This window comes from Hirundo rustica, chromosome 30 (genome assembly GCF_015227805.2).
Source record: "Hirundo rustica isolate bHirRus1 chromosome 30, bHirRus1.pri.v3, whole genome shotgun sequence".
NCBI lineage: Eukaryota > Metazoa > Chordata > Aves > Passeriformes > Hirundinidae > Hirundo > Hirundo rustica.
In genome coordinates, this window is record NC_053479.1 from 984329 (window position 1) to 995798 (window position 11470).

Consider the following 11470-nt stretch of genomic DNA (forward strand, 5'->3'; position numbering starts at 1 on the left):
ATTATGAGGGGAAAATCCTCAATTGTGAGGGGAAAATGATAATTTTTGAGGGAAGAGGCACAATTATGAGGGAAAATTGCTCATTTTTGGGGGAAAAATGCTCAGTTATGAGGGAAAAATGTTCATTTTTGTGGGGAAAAGGTTCAATTTTGAGGAGAAAATACTCAGTTGTGAGGGGAAAATGATCATTTTTGAGGGGAGATGCTCAATTATGAGGGAAAATTGCTCAATTTTGAGGGAAAATGTTCATTTTTGAGGAGAAAATGCTCAATTATGAGGGTAAAGTCCTCAATTGTGAGGGGAAAATGATCATTTTTGAGGGAAAAATGCTCAAATATGAGGGAATAATGTTAATTTTTGAGGAAAAATGTTCATTTTTTGGGGAAAATGTTCATTTTTGAGGAGAAAATACTCAGTTGTGAGGGAAAATTGCTCATTTTTGAGGGAAAAATGTTAATTTTTGAGGAGAAAATGCTCAATTATGAGGGGAAAATACTCAATTGTGAGGGGAAAATGATCATTTTTGAGGGAAGATGCTCAATTATGAGGGAAAATTGCTCATTTTTGAGGGAAAATGTTCATTTTTGAAGAGAAAATGTTCATTTTTGTGGGGAAAATACTCAGTTGTGAGGGGGAAATGATCATTTTTGAGGGAAAAATGCTCAATTATGAGGGAATAATGTTAATTTTTGAGGAAAACTGCTCATTTTTGTGGGGAAAATGTTCATTTTTGAGGAGAAAATGCTCAATTATGAGGGTAAAATCCTCAATTGTGAGGGGAAAATGATCATTTTTGAGGGAAAAATGCTCAAATATGAGGGAATAATGTTAATTTTTGAGGAAAAATGTTCATTTTTGTGGGGAAAATTCCTCATTTTTGTGGGGAAAATAGTTGTGAGGGGAAAATTATCATTTTTGAGGGAAAAATGTCAATTTTTGAGGGAAAAATGTTCATTTTTGTGGAGAAAATGTTAATTTTTGGGGGAAATATGCTTATTTTTGAGGGGAAAATACTCACTTATGAGGGGAAATTGCTCATTTTTGAGGGAAACATACTTAATTCTGAGGGAAAAAAACTTGCTTTGAACGGAAATCAATTTGAGTAAAACTCATTTTTAAGGGGAAGAAAACCCCACACTTAAGGGAAAGTCCCTCATTTTAGGGAAAATCCTCTCATTTAAATGGAAATAACCCTGATTTTGAGGGGAAAACTCCCTCACTTTGAGGAGAAAAAAGTGATTTTGAGGGAAAAAAAAGTAAATTTGATGGGAAAAGCTCATTTTGAGGGGAAAACCTCCTCATTTGGAAGGGAAAAAAATTACATTTTGAGGTAGAGACATCCCTCATTTTGAGGGGAAAATCCTCATTATGAGAGGAAAAACCATCATTGTGAAGGAAAAAAAAAATTTGAGGAAAACCCACGAATTTTGTGGGGGAAAAAAATCCCTCGTTTTGAGGGGAAATAAATTCTGAGGGGGAAAAAAACTAGTTTTGAGGTAAAAACTATTTTGCAGGAGTAAAAATCTCATTCTGAGGGGAACACGTCCTGATTTTTAAGGGAAAAATCATCATTTTAGGCTTTGAAAGCACTATACCGCTTGGAGACGGGAGCCAAAAGCTCTCCCAACCCACAGCAGGGATTTTAAACCCCCTGAGACTCGCCGGAGGTTTATTTAATTTTCTATTTCCTATCGTTTATGCTACAATAAAAATATATTTAATATTTTTATTTTAAAGGAAAGTCCCCGGAGGGGCTTCGGGGTGTAACAACAATCCCGTTAAAACCTTGGATAAGCGGGGGGAAAAAAATTGTATTCGATGCTTTTATTCCCGATATATTGGAGGTGGGGAGGGACCAAACCGCCGCGGCGGCGCAAAATGGCGACCAGCGGCCGGACTACGACTCCCATGATGCTCCGACAAGGAGGAACTACACTTCCCGTTGTGCCTCGCGAAGCGGTGGGCGAGGCCTGAGCGCGTCCCTATAAATAGGCCCCACCGGCAGCGCGCGCCCCTCTCGGCTGCCGCCATCTTGGTGCCGTTACCGGCCGCCGCTTCCATCCGCCGCCATCCGCCTCCATCCGCCGCCCCCCGCCCGCCGGGACTGAGCGGGGCTCCGCCGAACCGCCATGAGAGCCAAGGTGAGCGGCGGAGGGCGGCGCGGGGGCGGCCGATGGCGCCTCAGAAACGGCCGGGCCTAGATGAGGGAGGGTTGCGGCCTGGACATCCCCCGGGGGTTGGGAGGTCCCGGTGAGGGGAACCGGGGAACGGGAGGGGTCCCGGTGTAGGGCTGGGGGGTTCCTTTGGTGGGAGGAATGTGGGGGGGAACTGGAAGGACTGGAGGGAACTGGGGGAACCGGGGCTGCTAAACCAGTGTGGGACAGGGGACAGTGAGAGAGACAAACCAGTCTGGGACTGGGAGAACCAATCCCATGTGGGACTGGGGGCACTGGGATAGATAAACCAGTGTGGGACTGGGAGAGCCAAGCCTGTATGGGACTGGGGGGCATTTGGGGTTGCTGGGAAGGACAAAACCACTGTGGGGCTAGTGGGGACTGGGAGCACTGGGAGAGCCAAACCAGTATGATACTGGGAGGACTGGAGGCACTAGGAGAGGCAAACCAGTGTGGAACGGGGATACTGGGAGACATGAACCCTGTGGGACTGGAGGGCAACTGGGAGAGACGAACCAGTTTGGGACTGGGGTGTCTGGAGACAGATAAACCAGTGTGGCATTAGGGGAACTGGGAAGGACAAACCAGTGTGGAACTGGGGGGACTGGGAAGGATAAACCAGTGTGGAACTGGGGGGACTGGGAAGGATAAACCAGTGTGGCACTGGGGGAACTGGGAAGGACAAACCAGTGTGGAACTGGGGGAACTGGGAAGGATAAACCAGTGTGGAACTGGGGGGACTGGGAAGGACAAACCAGTGTGGAACTGGGGGGAAACTGGGAAGGATAAACCAGTGTGGAACTGGGGGAACTGGGAAGGATAAACCAGTGTGGAACTGGGGGGACTGGGAAGGACAAACCAGTGTGGAACTGGGGGGAAACTGGGAAGGATAGACCAGTGTGGCACTGGGGGGAACTGGAGGCATCGGAAGAGCTGAACCAGTCTGGGACTGTGGCAGCAGGGGAGGCAAACCAGTCTGGAACTGGGAGAGCTAAATCGCTACAGGACTGGGGTTACTGGGAGCACTGGGAAATCCAAACCCGGTTGGGACTGGGGGCACTGGTGGGCACTGGGAGCACTGGTGGCACCGGGATCCCGGTACCCGCACTAACGCCCGTCCGTCTCTCCCACAGTGGCGCAAGAAGCGAATGCGCAGGTACGTGAGAGCCGCCCGGGGCCCGGGCCGGCCCCGCCGCACCGGGAGGGAGGGGCGGGGGGAGCCCAGGGGGTTCCCGGTGCCCTCCCGGTACCGGGCCGGCCCCGGGGGTGACGCCGCCACCGCCGCTCTGTCCCCAGGCTGAAGCGCAAGAGGAGGAAGATGAGGCAGAGGTCCAAGTAACCGCCCGCGGCGGGGACACGGCCCGGTGACGCTCCGGTGATGCTCCGGTGCCGTCCCGGTGGTGTCCGGTGCCGTCCCGGTGCCGCGGGGGGGTCCCGCCGTGCCGGACCGGTTCTTTGCTTTGCGGCGGTCGCCGTGCCGTGAATAAAAGTTGGTTGTTGCTTACACACGGTGTTGGGGTTCTGCCGGTAACCGGGGAGGAGGCTGCGGGAGAGGGAGGGGGCTCCTCCGGTAACGGGGGAGCGGGACGGCGGTCCCGCCGGTAACCGGGCTGGGGGATGGCACCGGGGATCCCGCCGGTAACGGGGCGGGGGGGCCTTCATCATCAGGAGACGGTCAGAACCGGGGGATTCTCTTCAATGGGGAGCAGCACCGGGAATCCTCCGGTAACGGGGCACGTGGGTGGGACCGGGGCGAGGAATCCCCCGGTAACGGGGTAGGCAGGAGGGGATTCCCCCGGTAACGGGACAGGCTCGGGAGCGGGGTGAGGAACCCCCGGTGCCGGTGCTGTGGGCAGGCACCGGGCTCGTTCCGGGATCGCTCACGCGGAGCCCGGCGCCGGGGGCTGCAGCCGATGACGTCACGGTGACGCATTTCCGGCGCGCCGCGCGCTCCCGGCGCCGCTCGGGTCCTTCCGGGCCGCCCCGGAAGCGGCGCCGAGCGGGTCCCGCCCGCCGCCGGCACCGGCCGCGCGTTGGTGGCGCCGGAGGCCCCGCGGGGAGGCCGCGAGCCGGTGAGTGCGGGGCCGGGGCCGGGGGAGGCCGCGCTCCGCCGGGCCCCGCCGCTGGCGGTGCGGCTCCGTCCCGGGGCGCCGAGCGGGGCTGTCACGGGGCTCGGTGCCGCGGGGGACGCGCCGGGGTTTCCCCCCGCTCTTCGGGGGTTGCGGCGGCACCGGGGCTAGCGAGGGGACCCGCGGGGGATCCCCGGCCGTGCTGCCCCCGCAGCGGCTCCGCGGCAGCGCTGGGACCCCGCGGCCGGTGTTCCCCCGTACCGGGCTCGCTCCCGTCCCTCTCCCCGTGCCCGATGCCCCGGGGGCGGTGTTTTGTCCTCCCCGCCGTCGGTCACTCCCTCATTGCCCGGTGCCCCGGCGTGGGTGCTTCTACCCCTTCCCACCGGTACCGCCGTCACTCCCGGTCCCTCCCTCGGTGCCCGGGGTGGGTGAATTCCCCTCTCGCCCAATCCCGGGGTCCCTCCCGGTTCCTGCTTCACCCCATCCCTCCCTCCCTTGCCGGTGTTTCCTCCCCTCCTCTCCTCCGGTATGTCAAAGCTCCCGGTGCCGCGGGGTGGATGTAGAACCCTTCCCCATCAGTACCGGCGTCACTCTCGGGCCCTCCCTCCTTTCTCCAGTGACCCCTCTGACCGGGACCCTTCCCGATCCCTCCCTCGGTGCCCCGGGGTGGGAGTTTCCCCGTTCCCGATCCCTCCCTCCCTCCTCCTGACCGGGATCTCTCCCGATCCCGTCCCTCGGTGCCCGGCGGTGGGTTAGGATTAGAATTTCCCCCTTCCCGTTCCCTCCCTCACCCCGCCCCTCCCTGTCCCCCCTCAGCCGCCCCTCCCTCGAAGATGCCGGACCGCGACGGCCGCGACGGCTACGCCACGGGGGGCAGCGGCGACGAGGCGGGCGCCGGCGCCGACGACATCTGCCGCGACTTCCTGCGCAACGTCTGCAAGCGGGGCAAGCGCTGCCGCTTCCGCCACCCCGACATCTCCGAGGTCACCAACCTGGGCGTGCGCAAGAACGAGTTCATCTTCTGCCACGACTTCCAGAACAAGGAGTGCGTGCGCCTCAACTGCCGCTTCATCCACGGCACCAAGGAGGACGAGGACTGCTACAAGAAGACGGGCGAGCTGCCGCCGCGCCTGCGGCAGAAAGTGGCGGCCGGGCTGGGGCTGTCGCCCGCGGACCTCCCCAACAGCAAGGAGGAGGTGCCCATCTGCCGGGACTTCCTCAAGGGCGACTGCCAGCGCGGCGCCAAGTGCAAGTTCCAGCACCTGCAGCGGGACTACGAGTACGAGGCGCGGGGCCGCGAGCAGGGGCTGGGCCCCGGCGGGCGCCGCTACGAGCCCTACGACGGCCTCTACGACCCCGACGAGCCGGTGCTGAAGCGGCGGCGGGCCGAGGGGCTCTACGAGAGCTACGAGTACGGCTTCGCCAGCCCGCGGGCCGTGGAGTACCGGCTGCTGGAGGAGGAGAACGTGCTGCTGCGGAAGCGCGTGGAGGACCTCAAGAAGCAGGTGAACAACCTGCTGGCCACCAACGAGGTGCTGCTGGAGCAGAACGCGCAGTTCCGCAACCAGGCCAAGGTGATGACGCTGAGCTCCACGGCCACGGCCACCGAGCAGACTCTGGCGCCCACGGTGGGCACGGTGACCAACTACAACCACAGCATCGCTCAGACGCACACCACGCTCAGCAGCCAGGCCCTGCAGCCCCGCCCCGTCACCCAGCAGGATTTGGTGGCCCCGGCCGGCGCTCAGGCCGCACCCCCGGCCAACGCCGCGCCCCCCATGAACCCCGAGATCGCGCCGCTGTCGGCGGCCCTGGCGCAGACCATCGCCCAGGGCATGGCCCCGCCGCCCGTGTCCATGGCGCCCGTGGCCGTGTCGGTGGCGCCGGTGGCCGTGTCCATGGCGCAGCCGCTCGGCGGCATCACCATGAGCCACGCCACCACGCCCATGGTCACCTACCCCATCGCCTCGCAGAGCATGAGGATAACGGCCATGCCGCACTGACCCCTCCCCGCGCCGGGAGCCGAGCCCGTCCCGAGGGCGCGGCGGGACGAGGACGGACGCACGGACGCTGTGGACGCTGGGTGCGTGGGGGACGCCATCCCGCCACCGGCGGCGGGTCGTGGGCGCTCCCCGCCGAGCCCCGTGGACGGACTGAGCGCCGGGGCTGAGTCCCGGGGGTGGCACCGGGGCTCCCCGCGCCCTGAGATGTTTTCAGCTATTAAAACAAAACAAAACAAAAAACCCAAACTCAAACCGACACGGGCCCGGCTGTCCCGGTAGGGGCAGGGAGCAGGGGGGGACACCGGGATGGGGACACGTAACGGAGGCCACGCCCCTCGTTGCGACCACGCCCCTTGCTGGGGCCCCGCCCGTAATTTAAGGCGTGGCAAATCACGTGTCTCCAACGGGGCGTGGCCAACAGTTGGCGGGCGTCCAATGCGTGCTGCGTGGGGGGGGCGTGTCCGGGGGGGGGAGCCCCACGGGCGTGGCCACGGGCTGGCAGGCCTCCAATGGGCGGTGCGCGCGTGCGGGGGGAGGCGTGTCCCGCGGCGCGCCGCTCAGCCAATGAGCTCCGCGTGCGTGCGCGGGGGGCGTGTCCGGGGCGGGAGCGGCGGAGCGGGAGCGGCGGAGCGGGAGCGGCGGAGCGGGAGCGGCGGAGCGGGAGCGATGGAGCGGCGGAGCGGGCCCGGGCTGGCGGCTCTGGGCGCTTTGGGCCGCCGGCTGCTCTGGGCTCTGCCCGCTTACGCCGCGGGGCTGCTGGGGCTGGGCGCTGGCGCCGTGGTGCTCGCTCTGGCGCTCTACGCGGGCTGGCGGCGGCGGCGGCGCGCCCGGGAGCGCGGGATGCGCGCGGCCGAGCGCCTGCAGCGGGACGAGGAGGCGGCCGTGCGCGCCGCCGCCGCCGGGCTGGGCGCGGCCCGCGGGGAGCTGCCGGCCTGGGTAAGCGGGTGCTCGGGGGCCCCGCAGCGCCGTTATCGCCCGAGGGAAGGGCGCGGGATCCCCCCCGCACCGGGCACCGCGTCGCCGCTTGGCCGGCACCGGCGGGCTTTGGGAAGCGCTGCCGCCCGCCCCCGGCGGGACCCCGCGCTTGGGCGCTGCCCGCTGAGTTTTCCCCTCGGTTCCGCTGCGCTGCCGCCGCCGCTTGAGTTCCCCGCAGCCCCGGGCGGGGCCCCCGTTCTCCGCTCCGCTTGGCGCCCCCGGGGATCCCCCAGCCTCACGCACCTGCCCGGGACCCCCAACAACCGCAGCGCGTCCGCCGAGCCCCGCTGGAGTCGTTCCCGTCCCCGCACGGTTCCCGCTGGGACCCCCGGGCTGTGCCCGCATCCCGCACCACATCCCGCTGCGGGACCCCCGCTCCGCGTCCCCGCTTGAAACTCCCGGGGACCCCCAGAGCCCCCCCCCGGGCATCCTCCCGGTGCTCCCGGTGCCGCTTTCGGGCCGTTCCTTGGGGACTGCCGGCGGCCGCACCGAGCCCCGCCCGGAGCTCGGGGCCGGGATCGCCGCCACACCGGGAGCCCCCCGGGCCGCCCCCCGCTTTCCCCGGGCGGGGTCCCCGCGGGCAGGGGACGGCCCCGGTACCGCCCCGGCCTTCCGGCGGTGCCGTGACTCACCGGGCCCGGCGGGGCCGCTTCCTGCCCGGCCGAGGGGGGGCCGTGACGCCCCTCCCCGCTGTGCCGGAGGGTTCCGGACCCCGTTTTCCGGGACTTTCGCCCGCTCTCGGGACCCCCGGGAGCGGGCAGATGTTAAGGGAAAGACGGGACTGAGCGGGAGTTTGGGGAAACTGAGGCACGGGGTTCGAGGGGCCGTGTTCCTGGCGGCCCCCTCCGGGCTCAGGGCCCCCCCCTGTCCCCCAGGTCAGCTTCCCGGATGTGGAGCGGGCGGAATGGCTGAACAAGGTGAGGCGTCCGTGTGTCCGGCCCGCCCTGCTCCCTGCGCCGCCTCCCGCCGCTCCCGCATCCCTCCGGCATCGCCGGGCCTCCGGCATCCTTCCATCCCTCCGAAATCCCGAAATCCCTCCGGCATCCTTCCATCCCTCCGGCATCCTTCCATCCCTCCGAAATCCCGAAATCCCTCCGGCATCCTTCCATCCCTCCGAAATCCCTCCATCCCTCCGAAATCCTTCCATCCCTCCGGCATCCTTCCATCCCTCCGAAATCCTTCCATCCCTCCGAAATCCTTCCATCCCTCCGAAATCCTTCCATCCCTCCGGCATCCTTCCATCCCTCCGGCATCGCCGGGACCTCCGAAATCCCTCCATCCCTCCGAAATCCTTCCATCCCTCCGAAATCCCTCCATCCCTCCGAAATCCCTCCATCCCTTCGAAATCCCTCCATCCCTCCGAAATCCTTCCATCCCTCCGAAATCCTTCCATCCCTCCCTCCCTCCCTCCCTCCCTCCCTCCCTCCCTCCCTCCCTCCTGGCCTCCTTCCATCCCTCTCTCCCGCGTCCCACCTCCCTCCCTCCTGTGTCCCTCCTTCCCGGCCTCCTTCCATCCCTCTCTCCTCCCCTCCTCTCTTCCCGTCCCTCCATCCTTCCCTGCATCCTCCTGTCCGTCCCGTTTCCCTCCCTCCATTCCCACTGTCCATCCCTCCAGCCATTCCTCCATCCCCAGTGTCCACTCAGTGTCCATCTCCATCCCCAGTGTCCGTTCCTCTGTCCATCCTGCGTCCATCCCAGTGTCCGTCTCAGTGTCCATCCCTCCATCCCAGTGTCCACTCAGTGTCCGTCTCCATCCCCAGTGTCCAATCGGTGTCCATCTGTCCATCCCCAGTGTCCACTCGGTGTCCATCTGTCCATCCCAGTGTCCACTCAGTGTCCGTCTCCATCCCAGTGTCCATCTCTGTGTCCATCTGTCCATCCCAGTGTCCACTCGGTGTCCATCTGTCCATCCCTAGTGTCCACTCGGTGTCTGTCTCCATCCCCAGCGTCCGTTCCTCTGTCCATCCCGTGTCCATCCCTCCATCCCAGTGTCCACTCGGTGTCCATCCCTCCATCCCAGTGTCCGTCTCTGTGTCCATGTGTCCATCCCAGTGTCCATCCCCCGTGTCCATCTGTCCGTCCCCCGTGTCCACCCGTCCCTCCCCCGTGTCCACCCGTCCCTCCCCCGTGTCCATCCGTCCCTGCCCCGTGTCCATCTGTCCGTCCCCCGTGTCCATCCGTCCCTGCCCCGTGTCCACCCGTCCCTCCCCCGTGTCCACCCGTCCGTCCCCCGTGTCCATCCGTCCCTGCCCCTTGTCCATCCGTCCGTCCCCCGTGTCCATCCGTCCGTCCCCCGTGTCCACCCATCCGTCCCCCGTGTCCATCCGTCCGTCCCCCGTGTCCATCCGTCCATCCCCCGTGTCCATCGGTCCATCCCCCGTGTCCATCCGTCCCTCCCCCGTGTCCATCCGTCCGTCCCCCGTGTCCATCCGTCCCTGCCCCGTGTCCATCCGTCCGTCCCCCGTGCCCATCCGTCCCTCCCCCGTGTCCATCCATCCCTGCCCCGTGTCCATCCATCCCTGCCCCGTGTCCGTCCGTCCGTCCCCCGTGTCCATCCGTCCCTCCCCCGTGTCCATCCGTCCCTCCCCCGTGTCCGTCCGTCCGTCCCCCGTGTCCATCCGTCCGTCCCCCGTGTCCATCCGTCCCTCCCCCGTGTCCATCCGTCCGTCCCCCGTGTCCACCCGTCCCTCCCCCGTGTCCATCCGTCCCTGCCCCGTGTCCATCCGTCCGTCCCCCGTGTCCATCCGTCCGTCCCCCGTGTCCATCCGTCCCTCCCCTGTGTCCATCCGTCCGTCCCCCGTGTCCACCCGTCCCTCCCCCGTGTCCATCCGTCCCTGCCCTGTGTCCATCCGTCCCTCCCCCGTGTCCGTCCGTCCGTCCCCCGTGTCCACCCGTCCCTCCCCCGTGTCCATCCATCCCTCCCCCGTGTCCATCCGTCCGTCCCCCGTGTCCATCCGTCCGTCCCCCGTGTCCATCCGTCCGTCCCGCCTGTCCGGCAGGTCCTGGCGCAGGCCTGGCCGTTTTTCGGGCAGTTCATGGAGAAGCTGCTGCAGGAGAACGTGGCCCCGGCCATCCGCGCCTCCAGCGCCCACCTGCAGACCTTCACCTTCACCAAGGTGGACATGGGCCAGAAGGTGAATTTGAGGGGTTCAGCCCCTGCTCCCTGGGAGCTCCCGGGACACCAAAATCCCCCCTAAACCCCCCCAGGACCCCCAAAATCTCCTCTAACTCCCCCAAAGCCCCTCAAGGTTCCCCAAAATCCCCTCTAAACCCCTCCAATCCCCCTTGTTCCTTCCTACCCATCCCAGGACACCCCTAAATCCCCCCTAACCCCCCCCAAGCACCTCATAACCCCCCTAAATCCCCCCTAACTCCACCCAGGACCCCCAAAATCCTCTCTAAACCCTCCAGGGCCCCTCAAAATCCACCCAAAACCCTTCCCAGGACCCCCTAACTCCCCCCAAACCCCTCAAGGACCCCCAAAATCCCCTCTAAACCCCACCAATCCCCCTTGTACCTTCCTACCCATCCCAGGACACCCCTAAACCCCCCCTAACTCCACCCAGGACCCCCAAAATCCTCTCTAAACCCTCCAGGACCCCTCAAAAATCCACCCAAAACCCTTCCCAGGACCCCCTAAACCTCCCCAGACTCCACCCAGAGGGGTCAGGGATGACTCCACATGGTGATTTTGGGGGTCTGAGGGGGGGTCCCCACCTTCACCCACCACAACCCCAAACCCCTCAGAGCTCCCCCCCCCCCCTAAAACCCAAGCCCCTCCCTCACAGCCCCTCCGTGTCCTGGGGGTCCGAGCCCACCCTGGAAGCCACAAGAAGCAAATCCTGCTGGACCTGAACATCAGGTGAGCGACCTGGGAGGGGGGTCTCAGCCCCTCCCCGGAGGTGGGGAAGGGTCTGGGGGGGCTCTGGTGACGCCCCCCACCCCTCGTCGTGTCCCCTCAGCTACGTGGGTGACGTCCAGATCGACGTGGAGGTGAAAAAGTTCTTCTGCAAGGCGGGGGTGAAGGGGATGCAGGTGAGGAAGAGGAGGGAGGGGTTTGGGGGGGGTTTTTGGGGGGGGGTGGGGATGATCCTTGGGGGGGTCACGTCTCATCCTCACACCCCCCCCCCCTCAGCTCCACGGGATGCTCCGGATCATCCTGGAGCCCCTCCTGGGGGACGTGCCCATCGTGGGGGCGCTCAGCATGTTCTTCATCCGCCGCCCGGTGAGTCGGGTCCTGTGTGTGTCC

General features: G+C 63.8%; 2 protein-coding genes and 1 long non-coding RNA gene across 3 annotated transcripts in view; all 3 read left to right on the plus strand.

Moving 5' to 3' along the window:
- The first annotated feature begins 1997 nt into the window (after window positions 1-1997).
- On the plus strand, window positions 1998-3680 carry LOC120764495 (uncharacterized). The gene is made up of 3 exons (XR_005704223.2): window positions 1998-2141; window positions 3308-3330; window positions 3471-3680. It is a non-coding gene; the product is annotated as an uncharacterized LOC120764495 (long non-coding RNA).
- Window positions 3681-5075: 1395 nt separating this feature from the next.
- Window positions 5076-6501, plus strand: ZC3H10 (zinc finger CCCH-type containing 10). Its single transcript, XM_040088461.2, has one exon. It carries the CDS (start codon window positions 5077-5079, stop codon window positions 6244-6246), a length of 1170 nt encoding a protein of 389 aa, XP_039944395.1. The 5' UTR covers window position 5076; the 3' UTR covers window positions 6247-6501.
- Window positions 6502-6912: 411 nt separating this feature from the next.
- The window catches only part of LOC120764389 (extended synaptotagmin-1), a 5893-nt gene continuing 1335 nt past the window's right edge, over window positions 6913-11470 (plus strand). Inside the window, exons 1-6 of the mRNA XM_040088342.1 lie at window positions 6913-7182; window positions 8097-8138; window positions 10221-10355; window positions 11010-11083; window positions 11184-11256; window positions 11357-11446. Coding sequence (XP_039944276.1) covers window positions 6913-7182; window positions 8097-8138; window positions 10221-10355; window positions 11010-11083; window positions 11184-11256; window positions 11357-11446 — 684 coding nt within the window. The remainder of the gene's footprint in view (window positions 7183-8096; window positions 8139-10220; window positions 10356-11009; window positions 11084-11183; window positions 11257-11356; window positions 11447-11470) is intronic.